The sequence below is a fragment of the Natator depressus genome, chromosome 8 (genome assembly GCF_965152275.1).
Source record: "Natator depressus isolate rNatDep1 chromosome 8, rNatDep2.hap1, whole genome shotgun sequence".
NCBI classification, from domain to species: Eukaryota; Metazoa; Chordata; order Testudines; family Cheloniidae; genus Natator; species Natator depressus.
Genome location: NC_134241.1, coordinates 87,342,487 through 87,363,767, shown reverse-complemented (window position 1 = coordinate 87,363,767; position 21,281 = coordinate 87,342,487). Strand labels below are relative to the sequence as shown.

Here is a 21,281-nt window from a genome sequence, read left to right as displayed (position 1 = left end):
CTGCCACCACTGTTACGTCCCATGTCTTAAATATGACATACCTGTTAATATGCTCCAGAATAGCAGTCTTTTTTTGCAGCTCCTTCACAACATTGACTCTCAATTTGTGATCCACTATAACCCCCAAATCCTTTTCAGCAGCACTATCACCTAGTCAGTTATTCCCCGTTTTGCAGATGTTTCATTTTTCCTTCCTCAGTGAAGTGCTTTGCACTTATCTTCACTTAATTTCATCTTGTTGAATTCAGACCAATTCTCCAATTTGTCAAGATTATGAATTCTAATCCTGTCCTCCAAAGTGCCGACAAGCCCTCCCAGCTTGGTGCCATCTGCAAATTTCATTAAGCACACTCTCTACTCCATTATCCAAGTCATTAATGAAAACGGACAGCACCAGACCTTGGACTGTCCCCTATGAGACTCCACTAGATAAACTCTAGGGTGTCACACTGAACCATTTATAACTACTCTATAAGCATGGTTTTTCAACCTATTGTGCATGCACCCTACAGTAAATTAATCTAGGCCTTATTTCCCTACTTTGTCTTGAGAATGTCATGTGGGACTGTGTCAAAAGCCTTACTAAAATCAAGATATCACATCTATAGCTTCCTCCCTATCCACTAGGCCAGTAATCCTGCCAAAGGAGGAAATTAGGTTGGTTTGGCATAATTTGTACTTGATATCTCTATGCCAGATTTGTGAAGCGTTCAAGATACTAGCAGAGGATAGATGCTGTTGGACTCACACTTCTCTTTTCCCTCCCCAATGAGTCTACACAGGAAAAGGAGGCAGGCAGGAGTATTCAGCCTTAGTTTCTCGAGAAGCAATTGCTGACATGTAGTTTGCTTCTGTCATCCATTTACAGCAATATTCAGCATAAACAGTGAAAGTGGGGGATGTTTGTGAAATAGCGAAAGTGGGGTTAGTGTGCAGTTTAGAAACGACTGCTACGAGAGATGCAGCTCCACCAACGTGAGCAATAGAGATTAAAAAAAAAAATAAGTCTAGCATTGACGGCGTTAAGCGCCTGTTGGCTTGTTTATATTACAAGTGGCACCAGTTTAATTCAAGGTGTTTAACAAAACCTGTTTAAATAAAAATAATTAAAAAAAAAAGGCAAAATCTGTGGTAAAACAAGGTCGCAGTTTAGAGAATTACGAGTTAATTTTTTTTATGATACAAAGCTTCATACACAATTAATTGTTCCACAGTATTTTGTTTTAGGATAGCCTTTTAGTTCTCCAGCTGTGTCAAAGTTCTTTGCAAAGTAGATCAGGGATTCTGAAGCCAAAAGAGCAGCTCAACTACAGATCCCATCACCTTGGATATTAAAATCTAACACATATGAAGGTAATTTTAAAATGTGTGATTTTATAAACTAACAGAGACAGCATTTTGAATGCTGTTTTAGAACAGGGGTTCTCAAACGTCATTGCACCATGACCCCCTTCTGACAACAAAAATTACTACACGACCATAGGAGGGGGGACCGAAGCCTGAGCCCCATCCCCCACCCTCGGGGGGAGAGGGGGGGAGGCAAAGCCCGAGCTCCACCACCCCCACATAGGGTGGACCAAAGCCAAAGCCCAAGCCCAAGGGCTTCAATCCCAGGCAGGGGGCCTGTAACCTGATCCCCGATGCCCAGGGCTGAAGACCTTGGGCGGCGGGGTCCGGGCTTCGGCTTTGGCCCCAGCAAGTCTAAGCCAGCCCTGGCGACCGCATTAAAATGGGGTCATGACCAACTTCGGGGTCCCGACCCACAGTTTGAGAATCGCTGTTTTAGAAAGTTCTTGTAAAAATTAACGAAGTTACACTTCTTTACTGGTGTCAAGGGTACCTCTACCCTGTAATAAAAGATCCATAGCAGGGCTGTGGTTGGCCCAGGTCAACTGACTCAGGCTCATGGGCTAAAAATAGCTGTGTAGACATTTATGCTCCCCCTCATGGGGACTCCAGCCCAAGCATCTACACAGCAATTTTACAGCTACAAAGCCACACAGTGAGCCCAAGTCAGCTGATACGGGTCAGCCACGGGTGTTTAACTGCAGCGTAGACATACCCCAAGAGAGTAACAACTTATTATTCAAATGCAGTTGCTAATACTGCTATTGGGAGTTGAGGTCCATCAATTTCTAAATGATTTACATTTAGAACAGGCAAACAGTTACTAATGCCAACCCACAGCAGATGTTGCCAAGTGGCTGATCAAACCCCAGTTGTAGTATTATGAATGGCTTTGAGAATGAGTTATTTGTCTCTCAGTGGTATAATGTCTATTCCATTTTATACCTGAAGATTAGAGTAACACGTATACTACATCTATGAACACACACAAACACTCCAAATGTATGTGTGACAGATTATAAATACATACATGCTTTTAAAAATACCTATGCTACACAATTAGGCTTGGCAGAATTAGATTTTTTTAAACTAATTTCTATGGATAATAATGTTTCTTTTAAGCTTTTTTATCATTTAAATTTTCTGAGTTGCTGAAAATTATGTGTTAAGCTTTTTTTTTCCTATTTTCATCTATTTAAATTTTCACAGCTGTGGGAAATTATGGGTGCGACAATTATTTGATGACAGTAGACGCAGACTCAAAAAGTTAAAGCTTTATAAACATTAAAACACAAAGTGTCGTCATTTCAAAATATAAAGTAAATATCCTTAATTCAAACTCTAAAAATTCTCAAGCAATATTTTTCTTACTTTGCCTATGGAAGTATTTTTCATCAGTTTGTATGTGTACACTGAAATTGACATTTACCAATAAAAATCTAATCCTTTCAAACCAAACAATACACTAATGCCGCATAAATCTATTTGTTTCATATGGCCACCTATTGCAAGGTAGAAAATACTGAAGACAAAAAATATAGTTTCATTGTGTTCTACAATAAAAGTGGAGAGGTTAATAAACTATTAACATAGTAAACTATGATGCTGTCATATTAGAACTAGTGGTGTGCAATTTGGTGCCTGTTCCATACTTTGTAATGAAAGATGCTGTGAACATTAGTTTACAGAAAAATCCAAGCAGCACAGAGTTTAACTTAATATGAGACCCTTTGTTTGTTGTTTTTAGTTGCATTAATACTTGTGCCACCTTCAAACATTTGGCCAATGCTGATCCATGAAAAAAAGCAGAAGATACCTTAGTGAAACAGACAGAGACTACTAAACAACCAACAGTGGGATCAACAGGAAGTTGAAGGAGCGAGAAAGACAGGCGTGCCTGGGGGGGGTGACAGCAGAGGAACATGGGAGGGAAGCAAAAAGGAAATAATTCCTCGTACTTCACTTCCTGAGCAAGTAGGCGAATATTGCACTGTAGAGCAGCGATACTCAGAACGAGGCTCACAAGCCACAAGAGTCTCCTAAGGCTCTTTGCAGCACGTGGTATTAAAACACTGGTTTTATTATTAATCAAAGTTATTAACCAACCAGGATGCTTTTACTATGTTATTAACTAATGAAGTTTTCAACTTCCACTAAGTTATTAACTTATTTTGCTGTGAGAAAATTATATAACTAAATATAATATAGTACTATAGTGAATGAAACAATGAATTCACACTACTATGGCTCTTTTGGCAATGCTGATTGCTAATTTGGCTCCTGAACCACTGAGGGTGAGTATCCCTGCTGTAGAGAGTGCATCAAGAGTAGGCTGTCGAGAGTATACCTCATGTCATTCCAACAACAATCAGTCCAGCTGATTAAGGAACCCTATTCATTCGAAGGGAAGATTACTATAATACAGGAAGGAGATTTAAATGTTGCTAACAGTCACAGAGCTGTAACAGTTCAGAGATGTTTTCCTTGGAGTGAACAGGAACTGCATCTTATTGTTTATACTCTATGTATGACTGAAGGTCACACGATATTAGGAGATAATATGTTGCTAGAGTTAACGTGACAATGAACTAAGCTTCACAGAACATTTAGCAGTGCATTATTAATGGGTTTGGCTTTATGTCCTTTGAGTTTATCTACAAGGCTGCTTAATGTTGCTTAGTTATAACTAGGGGCTTGTCTTCACTACAGGGGTAAGTCAACCTAAATTATGCTACTCCAGCTATGTGAATAACGTAACTGGAGTCAACGTACCGTGGGTCAACTTATCCTGGTGTCTTCACTACACTGCATCTACAGGAGACGCTCTCCAGTCAACTTACCTTACTCTTCTTGGGGAGCTGGAGTACTGGAGTTGACCGGAGAGCGCTCTGTGATAGTTTTTTAGCGGGTCTAGACCCGCTAAATCGACACCCGCTGCATCAATTGCAGCGACGTTCATCTCCCCGGTAGTAAGGACAAGCCCTAGGATGGGGAAAAGTCTCTTGCTTTCTTTGCCTGAGTTGGTTTTGTTCAAGCAGAACTCTTACATTAGTACATGTCCTGATTTCTATTACGTAGCCATCTGATGACAGACTTCTCCATTAATACTTTGCCATGGAAGCATAGCTTTGACAATCACCAAAGCTCAATTTAGTCTAGTCTGGTTTCTGCCTAGTTGAGGGAAATAGTACTGAGTGTACAACCTCTGATACAAGTTATTCTGAGAAGAGCAGAATCTCTCTCTTGGGGTTTGTCTTACATGTCCCTGCTGACACAACCTCTCTAGAATCTCATTTTCTTTGTAAATAGATCTAAGGCCAACTATAGATATTCCATTTCAAAGCTATCCTAACCATACACACACCCTTTGTATTTTGTAACTTAACAGTAGGTTTGAGGTGGAAAGCATCTATAATTAAAAAAGTGTCTACAGACATATAGCTGTACACACACAGTAACAAATATTAACATCCAGTAGAGGTTAGCATTAAACACTACACTAATGCTTAAAACCCTTCCCACAATCGAAGATCCTAGATATTGATCAGTATTTCTCTGGATGACAGACAACAGCACAACTGGCCAGATGACTTCAGGCATTTAGCAATAGTCATGTTAGATGCCTGAAAACTAACATTCCCAATTTAAAGTAACAGGCCTCCATGCCACGCACACCAGCAGCATTATTTATTTATTTTTTAAATATAAATATGCACCCACACCCCAGTGAGTACTGGAAAAAATACAGGTTCTCTTCCCCCCCCCCCCCCCCACTCGTGTGGTATTAGAAGGGTCTCTGGCTGGGTATATTTCCCAATTACCACATAATGTCCCCTTTTAAGTATTTTAGAGAGGAAGGATGGGCCAGTGGTTAGTATCCTAGTCAAGAACTTGGGATACCTGGGTTCAATCCCTGATCCACCACATACTTCCTGTGTGACCTCGCACAAATCACTTGGAAACTGAACCTCAGTTCCCATCTGTAAAATGGGGATAATAGTATTATATACTATAGCAGTATTTCACAGAGGTGTGAGAACACACACATGAAAGATTGTCAGGCGCTCGAGACTGATGATGATGAGGGCCATGTCTGTACTTGAAATAGACAGAAAAAAAAGCCAGCTGACTGACCAGTTAAAGAAACTTACACCTACTGGCTTCATTGAGGTTTATTCATTTCATTGCCATGAATTATTTAGATGTAAATTTTGCTTGCTCTCAGCACATAGCCATTTCTGCCTGCTGTGTAATTGGGAACTCAACAAGATGTCGATACCTTTGACATGAATTTATGAAACACTATGTATAACCATGACAAATCATTGACATGCTTTAATAATGGGAAAATGTTATCAACTTTTATTACAAACATTTTCCTATGGATCTGAAATCTTTTTGTCTGACAGTTAACGCTCCACAAAAATCCAGGTTTTGAGCCTCTTTCCATAACTCTCCCCCCTGTGGCTATACTTTTTATTATTGCTTTATTAATGCATTTTTTGGATTAGCAGAGAATGCAAAAATAAATTTAGTACAAAGATATGCTTTAGAAAAAAACAATGAAATAAAATACACACATTTATTAAATAAAGTTTCATAACCCTCTGGACGCTGAATTTTCTGGGACTAAGTTAAGCGAAATGAGTCTCTGATCACCTTCATTGCCAAGACCTTTTCCAGAGAGCAAAAGAAAGTTTACTCAAAAAATTGGGGAAGAGTATTCTACACATACTGTGAATACACAGACTCTACAGAGTAGCACAAAGCCGACATTCAACTCCATATTGGTTTGCTCTGATTTATAAAGGAGTATATTTCCCTCAAATATATTCCAGCTGAGCTGCCTTTGGCATTTCGCAAAGAGGAGTGGGGTGAGGAGGAAGGACAAACTGACACTCTGAAATACTTTCTGTTCACATCCAGTTCTCACAGCTAATCATATACTCATGATCAAAGCCATTGCCAGCTTTAATTAATTAATTAATTAAACAGGAAAAAAGATATTCCAAGGAGTAGATATCGCTTTAGATCACAAGACTTCCCTACTGAAATGTCTATGCAGCATCACAAACATCACAAAATAGTTTATGGTAAGTGTACACAGATTGTGATTTTATTAAAGGAACAATGCTAGTAACTGCTTTATATGATTATCTGTTTTCTCTACTGATATGTAAGAGATTTACTCATTTAACTGCCATTAATATTAATTGGCATTATCATTCACACAGAAGGAATTTATATGGGTAAAGGATATCCCCCACCCCTGATATTTACCTGCTCTACCATTTCACTTTTTAGTATAAGCTATCTATGGTTGAAAGCCTCAAGTAGTATCTCTTGGAGGGGGGAAGATATATCAATTTATTTTACTAAGTGGTGTTCAAGATCAATGCTTTTGTCAGTGCTAGAAGAACAAATTAAGCACACTTACTTACATTCAAGTTCTAAATTTGCGTACAGTTGTTAAACACATTGATCTGCGGGAAGTCAGGTAATATACTGGTGAGTTGATATTGGTAAATATTAATATTTACCGTGTTCAAAATCCACCATAAATAAGCCAACTACCTCTACAAGTCAAAAGAAAAAAATCCAAGAAGTCTGCAGTGTTTCATCTTTCTAGTACAAGCCAATCAGGAATAAACCTACTCTGAAGTCTTCACATCTTCCTAGTACTTGGTTTTAATTATTTCATTCCTCTTTAGGAAAAGAGAATTGCTTAGTTCTTATGAAGATCAGTATAAAGCCATTCCATGGATTTCATCAGAAAGGTGTCTCATATCAACAGTCACTAATTCTCTTAACTATTTATACTTAATTTTATAGGGAACTTCTGTGGTTTCTTCAGTCCTCCCTCCAAAAACGATCCCTTACATATAGAATAGTTTCACATATACATATAAATGACAAATACTGTATTAAAAAAACAAGTTGATAAGTTACAGAAAAACAAAGTCATTCTGCATTCACATTTGAGTTATGATGAATAGAAAAAAAACCATTTTCTCTAGCAATACAGAAGCATATATGACAGAAAATGTTTACTGTACAACTAAAGGCTTGCAATTTGGAAGAAGAGTCCTACCTTTTGCGCATCTCCTGTGAAATAGGCAATGGACAAGGTGGGAAGAATCATAAACAGTGCATTGTAATAAAGCAGACCATACTTTCCCAGCTCCTAGGAACAGGAAATAGTTGGGTATTTAGGTTGGCTCCACCAAACAGAGGCATAAAACCTTATACATAAAGCTACACAAAACCAGGTCTCATCAGTGAAATGAATGTGGTATTCCTGCATAGTTAGAAGGGAAACATGGATATTTTAAATATTATGAAATAAATCTGTCTTGCATATGACACTTTTAGAACTGGGCGAATTCTGTGCTTGGATGTTCTTTCAGAGACCCATAAAGGCATTGCTGAAATATTAACAACCATCAATATTTGGGTCTGAAAAACTCAGGGACACAGCCATGTTTCATTTCAGGTAGAGAAAGCAAATTGGTTTGGAATTCACAGGGAAGACAAAAAGACAAGACAGAGAGGCCAGGTGTTCATCAGAATAGGCGCAGTGCCTGGACACTCTCTAAGTAAATGACCTCCATGGGCCCACCAACCAACCACTGATGTAGACAGAGCCAAACTGTGTTGGACCTGAAGAAGAACTCTGTGTAGCTCAAAACTCTGTCTCTCTCCCCAACAGAAGTTGGTCCAATAAAAGATATTACCTCGCCCATTTGTCTCTTTTGGACACCTGAAGCAGGAATCATGACTGAGCCCTCATTCTGTTTGAGTTTTCTGCATCATTATGGTTTGGCCCTGTTTACACCAGCAGCCAAAGCATTCAGTAATAATTTTCTGAGAGGAGGCAAGGTGCATTGTTGGGGGAGTTGTGTTTTGACATGCGGTATCTCAAATACAGACCAATTCCCAATACAGACAGAAAGAGGAGTGTACCTCCAGCAGGCTTGATGGAGAACTATTTATCAGACTTGTAAAATTCTCCCTTACAGTTTATTAGGCCATACTTTTACTTAGTTTGACTTCCATACAGCAGGCTTGGAAACCTGGTTAATAGTTATCATTAATCAAATGGAAGTGTCTTCACTGTCAAACAGATTGCAGCTATGCCCTGGAGCACTTTAAGATTGCAGGATACGTTTTAATGCTAAAATGGTCTATGACAGCCCACAGAAGAACAGATACACCTATAGCATACCTAGCTCAAAATTTTGCCATTTTCCATAGCAGCAGACTGGTGACATAAGCCACCTTATACATACACAAGCTGCCTTATCCTATGCTCAAAATAGGATTCTATACTACACAAAAACATGTAACTTCACCACAGGAAACTAAAGGAGAAGAAGATTAAGTAAAGCATTTTAAGCACCAGACTCAACATTCACAATAAATATAATCAAGAAAATGCTTCATATCACAGGCAACAGATGCTCCAAAAATTATTTACAGTGGCTTGTACTTGTATCTTCCTGGCTAGATTAATAGAAATGGAGTTCACTAGCAATGTAAAGGTTTATCCTCCACCTTGTAGTTAAAAGTTACACTTAGCCCTCACACAGTATGTTATGAACATCTGATAAGCTCATCCTTGTACTTTCAGGGTAGCCTAAACAATCAGTTTCTCTCTCTCAGATGTTGAGCTACTAGGAACTTAGCAATACTGCTGAGACCCTAACTGAATACAGCACATTTACGTTCAAAGGAGATGAACAGGGACTCCCAATTGCCCCAAAGTACACTACAGAGCATCCCTCAGACCCAGTGTTAAAAAACTACATAGTTGCAACAATAAGGACAGAAGTTCACGTCCAGGTCCGGCTGCAGAAAAAAGGGTAGAATAGGGTGACATATCAGCTCTCCCTGTCTTTGAAAGCAGTGGGAGGGAAGATGTGGTCAGTTCACTGTCTAGTGAAGAACCAGGTTTTTAATTCTTTTAAACAATCCTGACTTTGCAGTTAAATAGCCAAACCTATTATTTCACCCAGATACAAATAAATATAGCTCCAACAACAGTGAACTGGTTATGCTTACAGTTTGATAAAACTGAATTTACAGCTTATTTCAAAATACATGCAACTGTTTTATTTGCAAATACAGAAGCGTCAAGTTAAGATCCAGAAGAATATTGTTCAGGACAAACAAGAATAAGGAGCAACAAAAGTTCTACTTTAAATAATAGTGACAAGATGTGATGAGTTCAGTGACAGAGCTCAATACTCGGGGAAATGAACAGCTCATCAAAACACCATATTACCAGCTGCAGAATACACTCACATTTTCAGTCTCCAACAATTAGTTTTCTATTCATTTACCCATAATGTTCAAATTTTTAAAAGTCGCAGTGTTGTAGGTTAGCTGTTACTTTGCAACACAATAATGTCATTCTTAAAGTGAAAATTGAAGTCAGCCTACCTTCGAATCCAGTTTTTGTTTTACATATGCACCATTTGCAGCTGTCAAGACATCGTTAATCAGGATAAAAATATATCCTTCTAGATCAAATGCCAAGTCAGAACTGGAGGGGGAAATTAAGATTTTAAATCGCTCAGAGTGTAACATTTATAAAACTCCTCCATGTTATATTTTGTCTGATAAGTTCCATGTAGAAAAGGCGTTTCCCCGTGAGCTTACCTGGCAGGATAGCCTCTGTATTTGAGGCACTGAGCGAAGACTCAATATAGTAAATGCTGCATTCAGTACTACTAATTGTACAAACTAAGGCCCTGATCCCATAAATGCCACAAATGCTTAACTTTACTAGCATGAGCAGTACTCCTGAAATCAGTGGAACTATTCCTGATAGTAAAAAGTCCAGCACATGCATAAGTGTTTGAGGATGGGAGCTTTAGTCTGGGACTGCAAGCCATTTTCTCTAGTTCTGGACTTTTTTTTTTTTTAATATATATATATATAAATGAAAACATACAAATATTAGGCCATTAACTAGCCGTCTGCTCTTCTCAAAGGTGAACGAGTGAGTTTTTCCACTCACCTTTCCCTGACAACGAAATTCAATGTTTTGCATAACTTTAGCAACTTCCATTTAAAAGGATTATAAAATATTTTAAAATCAAGCTTTGACATGATGCTTTAAGCTTTGTTTACACCAGAAAATTGTATCGCTTTCACTTTTTCAGTTATACTGATACAAAGGTGCTTGTACCAGTATACTTTATTTACCTAGTAGAAGGGGAATAAGTTATACGGGTAAAAGGCACCTTAACACCAATGACAGGTTTCAGAGTAGCAGCCGTGTTAGTCTGTATTCGCAAAAAGAAAAGGAGTACTTGTGGCACCTTGGAGACTAACCAATTTATTTGAGCATAAGCTTTCGTGAGATACAGCTCACTTCATCGGATGCATTCTGATGAAGTGAGCTGTAGGAATGCATCCGATGAAGTGAGCTGTATCTCACGAAAGCTTATGCTCAAATAAATTGGTTAGTCTCTAAGGTGCCACAAGTACTCCTTTTCTTTTTGCTTAATACCAATATAACTGCATCCACACCAGGGCTTTTACTGGTATAATTATAAGTAAAAATAATAAAACTTATTTTATAACTCATACCCCTAACCAAAACAGCAGAACTCAGAGTGCAGACCAGGCCTCACCCCCATTCTACCATTATCTACATGAAGGCCAGACAGTTGAAAAAAATGAAGGCTGAACAAGGACAAGTTATGCTTTTAAGTTTAGAATTTTCTAACTGGTCCATCTATCGCAGAGCATGCAGGCCGGATTTTGTCATTTAAGTGCTACCTTTAAATTATTATTGTTTATGAATTCTAATTAACTTTGTAAACTAACCAACATACTCTGTACAAGCCATTTAAAAGACAAATAATATACACTGTAAAAAGCTGTGTAATATAAAGTGGAAGGGATAAAAGCTTGAAGTCTTACCTAGCAGCTACAAATGCACCAATTATCATTGCAAACACTGTCATTTGAATGCCCCAAGAAAATTTCTTCCTGAAAAAAAGATACAAGAACCTTACTATCACGCATAAGCAGAGTTCAATTTTGACATTGCAGTGCTGTTTCTAGTATTAAGGGGAAAACGTTTGCTCTGGTCACACTTCAGACTTCCTGGTGTGGAATCAACATATAAAGAGCAAAGATGAGAAATTCTGGAAGAGCAGAATACTTACGATTTTTTAATTAGGACTGATGGAGTGTAACACTTCAGTAAGTGCTATCTGAGCCAACTATAGTTAAAGACATCCATTTGTGAGCTATTATCACCGTGGACCAGAAAAATGCCAAAATGCTGTGGTGACTGGCCACTAACACTGACTAGCCTGTGAATAGGTGACATTCAAGGGAGGATGAGGGGGAAAACATGAATAATACACAGAGTGACTGACCCTCGTAAGATGTGGTGTAAGTCACTTTGGGATAGCCTCGTACCCAAAGAATTACAGGGTAGGAAGACTGACAAACCTACCTATACTCTCAGAGTTAATGATCTTGCCTACACTGCAAATGAACAGTGCTAGAATCCAACTACATCAAGACAATTAAGCTAGAGACGTGACCTCATCCAAGACTACCAAAACACAGTACACCCCCACTGTAGGGAATGAACTGTGTGTTAACCATCTGGCATATGGACATAATCTGCATGTAGAGTCAGCCTAGTGACAAATATGATAGAGATACAGTGTAGAAAGTACCTTATTAATGTAAGAATCTTAACATTTTCCTCCCTTACCTTTGTAGTTAAATATATAAACTTAATGCATTAGATTTTTTTTCTTTGATAAAAATATGAGAGCGAAGGACCCATTTAAGATAAGATGATTCTCTTTCTAATAAAATAATGTATTATCTGTGCTCTCCCTCTTTCTTGCCCCCATGTTTCTAAAGCCCAATTTATGTCTAAATCTGACTGCACAAATCCTCTACACGCAAAGGCTTACTAAAATGTTGCAAGCACTTTAACAATCTTAAAAATGATATGAATATAAGATTGATAGCTTTGGAAATAACTCACTTGAGTAAAATTCCTTCAGCAAACATTGTAAACAGAATAGAAAACCTTCTCAGAACTGTGAACATGGGCAAGCTGCAAAAGAAAAAAATAAAATTAAACACGAAAAAAATTATAAAACTCCACAGACATGTTACACCCCAAGCTCATCCCCACAATGATACTTTGAATCAACGCCAAGTTACTTTATAGGAACTAAGATAAAGATTAAAATCAGAGCTATACAAAACTACCACATCAGAAAGGATTCCATGGCATCCCTCCTGGAAATCACTAATTTGATAGCCAAAAGATACTACTTAGACCTGTCAAGGAATATGCACAGGAGAAAGTCTCCATCTCCTACCAGCTGGATATAGTGCATGTTACTTCCAGAGGTTAAAAATAATTTGATTTTGTAGGGCTATTTTCAATCTCAAATCTATGAAATCCAGAGTAACAAATGAAGGTTGATTAGATATATTTGGTAATAAATATATTTATCTTAAGGCTTCACACAGTTCGATGTAAAAAAAAATCAAGCTGTATTATAATGAAAAAAATGTTCCATGAACAGATGTATAGCTGATTGTGGGGTTCTTTCCCATTTTCCCCCAAAATAACGTCTCTTCAAAACAGCTAAGTCATACTATTTTCTCCATCCCCCCACCCCTCCTTGCCCCTCGCTTCAGCAGATCCAAAGCCCGGCATCTTTTAGTACAGTTTCTCCCCACTCCTTTCCTTCCGCCTCCCCAGATGCTGTTTAAGCGTAAAAACAGAGACTCCTCTAAGATCACAGGAATAAGCTTCATTGGAGACGCTGATAGATCACTAAATACCAGTCAGGAGAATGTCATCTAGTGATTTATGGCCCTTTAAAAAAACTTGCACATTCCAAGGCCAGGAAAGAGACCTTGATTACTAGTTGCCAAATAATAGTTATAACCCTCATTCCCCTACATTGCCACAAATCAAGCCCATGGGCATATTAAAGATCAGTTTCACCTTTATGTATAATCATAACACATTATAACCTCAAAAAATAATAAAAGTTATCCATACTTCAGTTTCTTTGTGCTGAACAGTCCTGTGATTTGGTTCCCAAAATAGAGAAGAGGTAGTGGAAACGTCTAGAAAATTATAAGAGAGACAACACTCAATAAAAAATTAGACAGCTAGAGAACTCCCCATTCAAATAGTAACATGGTTACATGATCAGAGTTCTTCCATCCTGAAATGGTTAGTTCTCACACGCACATTCAGACCTCAGATAATATAATAAATAAGGCTATCAAGCGATTAAAAAAATTAATCGCAATTAATTGCACTGTTAAATAATAGAATACCATTTATTTAAATATTTTTGGATGTTTTCTACATTTGCAAATATTTATTTCAGTTACAACACAGAATACAAAGTGTACAGTGCTCATTTTTTATTACAAATATTTGCACTGTAAAAAACAAAAGAAATAGTATTTCAATTCACCTAATACACGTATTGTAGTGCAATCGCTATCATGAAAGTTGATCTTACAAATGTAGAATTATGTACAAAAAAAACTGCATTCAAAAACAAAACAATGTAAAACTTTAGAACCTACAGGTCCACTCACTCCTACTTCAGCCAATCGCTCAGACAAACAAGTTTGGTTACAATTTGCAGGAGATAATGCTGGCAACGTCTTGTTTACAATGTCACCTGAAAGTGAGAACAGGCGTTCGCATGGCACTGTTACAGCTGGCATTGTAAGATATTTTTGTGCCAGATGTGCTAAAGATTCATATGTCCCTTCACGCTTCAACCACCATTCCAGAAGACATGCGTTCATGCTGATAACGGGTTCTGTTTGATAACGATCCAAAGCGGAGCGGACCGACACATGTTCATTTTCATCGTCTGAGTGAGATGCCACCAGCAGAAGGTTGATTTTCTTTTTTGGTGGTTCGGGTTCTGTAGTTTCCGCATCGGAGTGTTGCTTTTTAAGACATCTGAAAGCATTCTCCACACCTCATCCCGCTCAGATTTTGGAAGGCACTTCAGATTCTTAAACCTTGGGTCGAGTGCTGTATCTATCCTTAGAAATCTCACATTGGTACCTTCTTTGCATTTTGTCAAATCTGCTGTGAAAGCATTCTTAAAACGAACATGTGCTGGATCAACATCCGAGACTACTATAACGTGAAATATATGGCACAATGCGGTAAAAAAGAACAGGAGACATACAATTCTCCTCCAAGGAGTTCAGCCACAAATTTTATTAACATGTATCATCAGCATGGAAGCATGTCCTCTGGAATGGTGGCTGAAGCATGAAAGGGCATATGAATGTTTAGCATATCTGGCACATAAATACCTTGCAATGCCTGTTCTCACCTTCAGGTGACATTGTAAATAGGAAGCAGTCAGCAGTAGCTCCCATAAATGTAAACAAACTTGTTTGTCTAAGCAATTGGCTGACCAAGAAGTAGGACTGAGTGACTTGTAGGCTCTAAAGTTTTACACTGTTTTGTTTTTGAGTGGTTATGTAACAAACCAAAAATCTACATTTGTAAGTTACACTTTCACAATAAAGAGATTGCACTACAGTACTTGTACGAGGTGAACTGAAAAATACTATTTATTTTGTTTATCATTTCTACAGTGCAAATATTTGTAATCAGAAATAATAATATAAAGTGAGCACTGTATACTTTGTATTCCATGTTTTAATAGAAATCAATGTATTTGAAAACGTAGAAAAACATCCCAAAATATTTAATAAATTTCAATTGGTATTCTATTGTTTAACAGTGCGATTAATTGTGATTAAGTTTTTTAATCACAGTTAATTTTTTTGAGTTAACTGCAATTAATCGACAGCCCTAATAATAAAGCATTGATTCTATAACAGCTTTCAGTTACAGAGTGGTAGCCTGGTTAGCCTATATCAGCAAATAAACCTGAGTACTTGTGGCACCTTAGAGACTAACAAATTTATTTGGGCATAAGCTTTTGTGGGCTAGAACCCACTTCATCGAAAGCTTATGCCCAAATAAATTTGTTAGTCTCTAAGGTGCCACAAGTACTCCTCGGTTTTTTAGCTTTCAGTTAGGGAACCATCTCAGTATGGTGACAAGCAAAAACATTTGTTCAGCCTACTTTAAAATATGAGTTACAACACACACTTCTGAAAAATGCATTTATCTTAAGCAATAGTTTGCGAAACATTAACAGAACATCTTTGGTTGCATATAGATACTGTCTTTAAAATTAAAGGCAACAAAAACTTGGAAAAAATACATACATGAGAATACAAAAATAAATACAACTGCCTTACATAGCAGAATTCTGTGCTGGATTGCATAATGTAATAAGGCAGAAACCGTGTTATATTTGATGAATAACGTATTTTAAAATGGTATATTTTTAAATAAAAAGCATTATTTCTTTTAAGTCTAGCTGACAGCACTAGCTGTTACTGAACTTCTTAAAGAATATGCACATTTTAAAGTGTTTATACCTTAAAAGGAAAGAAAGAACTGTATTTTACATTAGACACTATGCAGGGAAATCGTTTTACCTTTCGAGGTATACTTCTATCAAAGTCTGGAAACTTCACCACCCTGAGTGCCTTTCCCACCCAAAGCACAGTCACCGTGGCCAGCATCTATAAGAGGAGCACAAAACACTCACTGTTCCATCCCGACAACCCCTCCCATGCACTACTAGAAACATGCAATATTCAGGAAACCAACTAACCTGGCCTAGTCCAACACATAGTGAGGAGGGAAATCTATAGTAAAAAAAAAAAAATTAAATAAAAATACAAAAGTCAGCAAAGTCAACCTTGTACTTTCAGTCAATCACATTCTAGAGAGAGAAACACCACATGGAAATACAATCTGCCCCCCCTTCAAAATTTGCTCTTTAATTAAGTCTTAATGTTAGCCCTTTAATATTTGCCTTAAAGCATTCCCTGGCCAAAGCTTAAAAAAGCTGGCTGTACCGCTTGAGCTAACGGCACACATCACCCATGACCCCACAGCTTTGGGATGCTAATGGCTTGTTCTCCCGGGGCTCACAGTCTTAGGACTCTGAACACTTCCTTTCAGGCAGTGAACCTGCGCCCCAGCCTGCTCCACGCCAGGGAAACCCCCCCGCGATTAGCTAGCCAGCTCATCCAAACCATACAACACCCTGATGCAGCAAGTGCCAAGCAAGAGTCACAGCGCATACCTCAGCTGGGGGCCAGGGTCAAAACAGTGGCCCAAACACCCTCACCCCAGCGCCGGCAGCCCGGGAAGGCGGCGGCGGCGGCGGCGGGGGGGGGGGGGCGGCGGCAAACACCCCCACCCCAGCGCCGGCAGCCCGGGAAGGCTGGGGGGGGGCGCCCCACGGGGCTATCCATGGGGTTCCAGCTAAGGCCCCCTGCCCCGCTCAGTGCTGGGACCCAGCAGTTCCCCCCCGTGCGGAGCATCCCCCTCCCCGGGCCCGGCGGCCAGGGGGCCAAGCGCTGCTCCGGGCCCCGCCGCACGAGTTAAGGTGCAACCAGCCCCCGCCCCCTCCGACCCCGCAGCGCCGAACTCTGCCCGGAGCGCGGCGCGGGGCGGCCCGGCTCACCCGTAGCTGGTGAGGACGCTCTTGTTCACCACCACGATGAGGAAGGAGCTGAACCCGTAGAGAGCCGCCGCCAGCAGCTTGAAGCAGACGCTGAGGCTCGGGGCCGCCATGCCCGGCTCCTCATCTCCGCCAGCGGGGGCTTCTCGCGGCGCCCCGGCTGCCTGGCGTCTGCGCGCGGCGGCCGACATGGCTGCAGGGGCGCGGCAGACGGGCGGGGGGCGGTGCCGGGCGCGGAGCCCGAGGGGGCGGGGAGCCCCGCTAGGGCTGCGGGGGGGAGGAGTTAGCGCAGGGGCGGGGGCTGCGCGAGGCTCGGCCGGGGGGGCGGCAGAGCGGGCACGCGCGCGGTGCCGCCCCAGGCCAGGCGCTGCGGGTCACGGGCTGCCTGCGGGTCGCTGGGGTGGGGGCCGGTCATAGCGGATCCGTGACCGGCTCCGGCGCTGCCGGCGGAGGCGGGAGTTGGCGTCCTCGGGCCGCTGTATTTTGGGACTCACCCAGTCCAGCCGTTGCGCTGAGGCAGGACCAAGTTCAGCCTAGAATCATCTCCCCCGTGTCCAACCTGTTGGTACCAACCTTCAGTGATCCTGCGTCCACAAATTCCCTTGCAAGCCTCTTCCAGAGGCCCCTCCCCCAGTTTTATCTACCTCTCCCTGGCTGCAGATTAAGCTCAGTAATTTTTGGGCTTCAGTGGTTTGGGAGGACCATTGATCAAATGGCTTGGGTAAAGAGGACTGTGAAGACTGGTAGTGGGTTCTGACTCACTCTTCTTTTTCCAAGATGAAACAGGCCCAGTTTTTGTTAACTTTTCCTCATAGGTCAGGTTTTTTAAACCTTGTATCATTTTTGTTGCTCAGCTCTGGACTCTTTCTCATTTGTCCACATCTTTCCTAAAGTGGGGTGTGAAGAACTGGACCCAGTATTCCAGCTGAGGCCTCATCTGAGCCGTGTAGAGCAAGATGGTTACCTTCTCTGTCTTACACAGGACATACTTCTGTTAACACATCCCACAATGATATTAGCCTTTTTTGCAACTGCCTTACATTGTTGACTCATTCAATTTGTGCTCCTCATAACCCCCAGATTCTTTTCAGCAGTACTAACGCCTACCCTGTGATTCCCCATTTTGTAGTTGTGCATTTCATTTTTCCTTCTTAAGTGAAGTACTTATGGTGATGGTTTGCCTCCCCCTTAAAATGCCACCTGATGTGCTGAGATGCCACTGAGCCTGTCTGTTATGCCAGCCTGAGTACCCTTTTTACCTGTCTTGCTGAGCCAAGCAATTCTATTAAGCCTCCTCAAGCACACACACGGAGGCAGGGCCATGCCAAACTGCAGAACGAAACAGACACAGATCAGTTCTGTGAAGGCTCAGCTTAAGGGACTTGCCCCCAGCACTCAGGTGTCTGCCTCCTTTGGGATGCAGACCCAAAGATATATTATGAAATCTGCCTCCTCCCTCAATGTGGAGGAAGATATGCACAACCTCTTATTTCCCTCCATCCCCCAGTTATGAATTGCACAAACTGGGTTATATTATAAACAAGAAATTAGTTTATTAATTACAAAAGGTGAATTTTAAGTGAATATAAGAGGTAACAGACAGAACAAAGCAGAATACTGAGCAAATAAAATGAAATACGCAAGATAAGCTCAATATACTTAAGACACAGGTTACAAAACGTAATTTCTCACCCTAGGTATTGTCACAGGTAGATTACAGAAAGTCTTGAAAGGAAGCTGCACTGGCCTGCACCTGGAGATTTCAGGTATTTCCACTCACAGACTGGACACGCTCCCAGCCTGGGTTCAACCTTTCTCCGCTCAGTTCAGTTCTTGCTTCCATGTGTTTTTCAGTGTCTCTTTGGGTGAGGAGGCAGAGGAGAACCTCGATGATGTCACTCCCCTGCCTTATATAGCTCTTGTGTATGGCGGGAACCCTTTGTCTCCCAGTGGAAGAACACTGGCAATCCAAGGGGTGGGTCCAGTATCAGGTGACTCAGACCCATGTCTCTGCAGGGCTGTGGCAGCCATTACTTGTAGGCTGTCTGGAGCATCCACAGGAAGACTCAGCTCTTTCACAGTCCACTGTCTCTCCTAATAGCCCATTAGCCCTGTGTGCCTTTTCCATTGTTGTACCTGAAGGGCTGGTTGGCGGTGACACCCAAAGTAACACATTTGAAATACAGATACATAATTAATATTCCTATCTTAAGATACAGAAATGATACAGGCATACAAATTGGATAATCACATTCAGTAAATCATAGCCTTTCCAATGATATCTTACATGAGCCATCTTGCATAAAGCATATCTCAGAATATCTCATATTCATATCATAAGCATATTTTCATAAAGAATATGGAGTGAAATGTCACACTTATGTTCACTGAATTTCATCTTGTTGAATGCAGACCAATTCTCCAATTTGTCAATATCATTTTAAATTCTAATCACGTCTAACACAGTGCTGGCAACCCCTCCCAGCTTGGTGTCATCTGCAAATTTTATAAGCATTTTCTCTCCTCCACTACTATCCAAATCATTAATGAAAATATTTTGAATAGTACCAGACCCAGGACTGATGTCTGTAGGACCTCACTAGATAAGCCCTCCCATTTTGACAGCAAACCATTGATAAGTACTCTTTGAGTAGTGTGTTTCAGCAGTTGTGCACTAACCTTATAGTAAATTCATCTAGACCATATTTCCCTAGTTATAAGAATGTCATGGTGGACTGTCAAAAGCCTTATTAAAACTGAGATATATCACATTACTGCTTTTCCCTATCCACTAGGCCAACTAACCCTGACAAGGAAATTAGATTGGTTTGTCATGATTTGTTCTTGAGAAATCTTTACTGGCTATTTTCTATAATGCTATGTCCTGTGGGTATTTACAAATTGATTGTTTAATAATTTGTTCCAGTATCTTTCTATGTATCAAAGTTAGTCTGACTAGTCTATAATTCCAATGGTCCTCTTTAGTCCTCTTTTTAATAAGTACTATATTTGCCTTCTGCAGTCCTCTGGGACCTCACCCGTCCTCTGTGAGTTCTCAGATATAATCACTAATGGTTCTGAGATTACTTCAACTAGTTCTTAAGCATCCTAGTTTAAAGTTAATCAGGCCCTGTTGCCTTGAATACATCTGAGTTATCTAAATATTCTTTAACCTCTTCTTTCTCTATTTTGCCTTGCATTCCTTCCCCCAATTGTTAATATCAATTATGTTAAGCATCTGGTCATCATTAACCTTTTTAATGAAGACTGAAGCAAAACAGAAGACAATCTCGGGGGGTGGAGGAGGAAGGCGTGCAGGACAGCTGGCAGTTTCTCAAGGAGACAATATTAAAGGCACAACTGAAAACTATTCCGAAGCGAAGGAAAAATAGGGAGGAAAGTAAGAGGCCAATATGGCTCCATCAGGAGCTCTTTAATGACCTGGAAATCAAAAAGGAATCCTATAAAAAGTAGAAACATGGACAAATTACTAATGAGGAGTACAGAAGAACACAAGAACGTAGGCACTAATTAAGTTACACCTAGCAAGGGACATAAAAAGGAATAGGAAGAGGTTCTTTAAATACATTAGGAGCACCAGAAAGACAATGGAAAGTGTAGTTCCACTACTTAGCAGGGAAAGAGAGTGAATAACTAATGACATCAAGAAGGCTGATCGGCTCATACTTCCTGTTCTTCCTGTTTATTCCCCATATTCCTTGCATTTGTGTATAAACATCTAAGATGTTGAACAGATTCCCCCACTGATTTCCCTCTTGTTGCTCCTATGACCCCATTGTAATTTTCCACATCCCCCTCAATATCTAGTTCTCTGTTAAGGTCACTTCTTTTTACACTAACCTGCCCCCTTTGAACTTAATTTAAAGCCCTGCTCACTAGGTTGGCAAGTCATTGTGCAAAGATGCTCTTTTCCTCCATGGTCAGGTGGATCCCATCTCTCCCAGCAGACCTTCTTCCTGGAACAGCAGCCTGTGGTCAAGGAAGCCAAAGCCCACCCATTGACATCATCTGTGCAGCCATGCATTCATCTTGAGGGTAAAGGCCCAGGCAGGGCCATGCACATCCTAAACTGGGAAGATGGCTAAAATCAGAACCTATGCTCCTGACCCTGGAGTCACTGCTGATCTGCTCAGGGTCATACCTGGATGAGCAGCAGGGGGGAGTGGTCAGAGGGATGGATGAATCTTGGTAAACTTTGTGTAACATTTCAGACACAGGCTCCAGACAGGCAGCATACCTCCCAGGACATTATGTCAGGTCAGCCGATGGATCCCTCCATCCCCTTCAGAACGGAGTCCCTGACCATCAGTA

The 21,281-nt window shown here is 40.5% G+C and overlaps 1 protein-coding gene across 1 annotated transcript in view; it reads right to left on the bottom strand.

Moving 5' to 3' along the window:
• Positions 1 to 17,140, bottom strand: part of SLC35D1 (solute carrier family 35 member D1) — a 31,707-nt gene extending 14,567 nt beyond the window's left edge. The window contains exons 1-8 of the mRNA XM_074961569.1: positions 16,953 to 17,140; positions 16,092 to 16,125; positions 15,913 to 15,999; positions 13,412 to 13,479; positions 12,374 to 12,445; positions 11,281 to 11,349; positions 9,790 to 9,892; positions 7,439 to 7,531 (exon numbers count right to left, since the gene is read on the bottom strand). Coding sequence (XP_074817670.1) covers positions 7,439 to 7,531; positions 9,790 to 9,892; positions 11,281 to 11,349; positions 12,374 to 12,445; positions 13,412 to 13,479; positions 15,913 to 15,999; positions 16,092 to 16,125; positions 16,953 to 17,140 — 714 coding nt within the window. The remainder of the gene's footprint in view (positions 1 to 7,438; positions 7,532 to 9,789; positions 9,893 to 11,280; positions 11,350 to 12,373; positions 12,446 to 13,411; positions 13,480 to 15,912; positions 16,000 to 16,091; positions 16,126 to 16,952) is intronic.
• Positions 17,141 to 21,281: the final 4,141 nt, after the last annotated feature.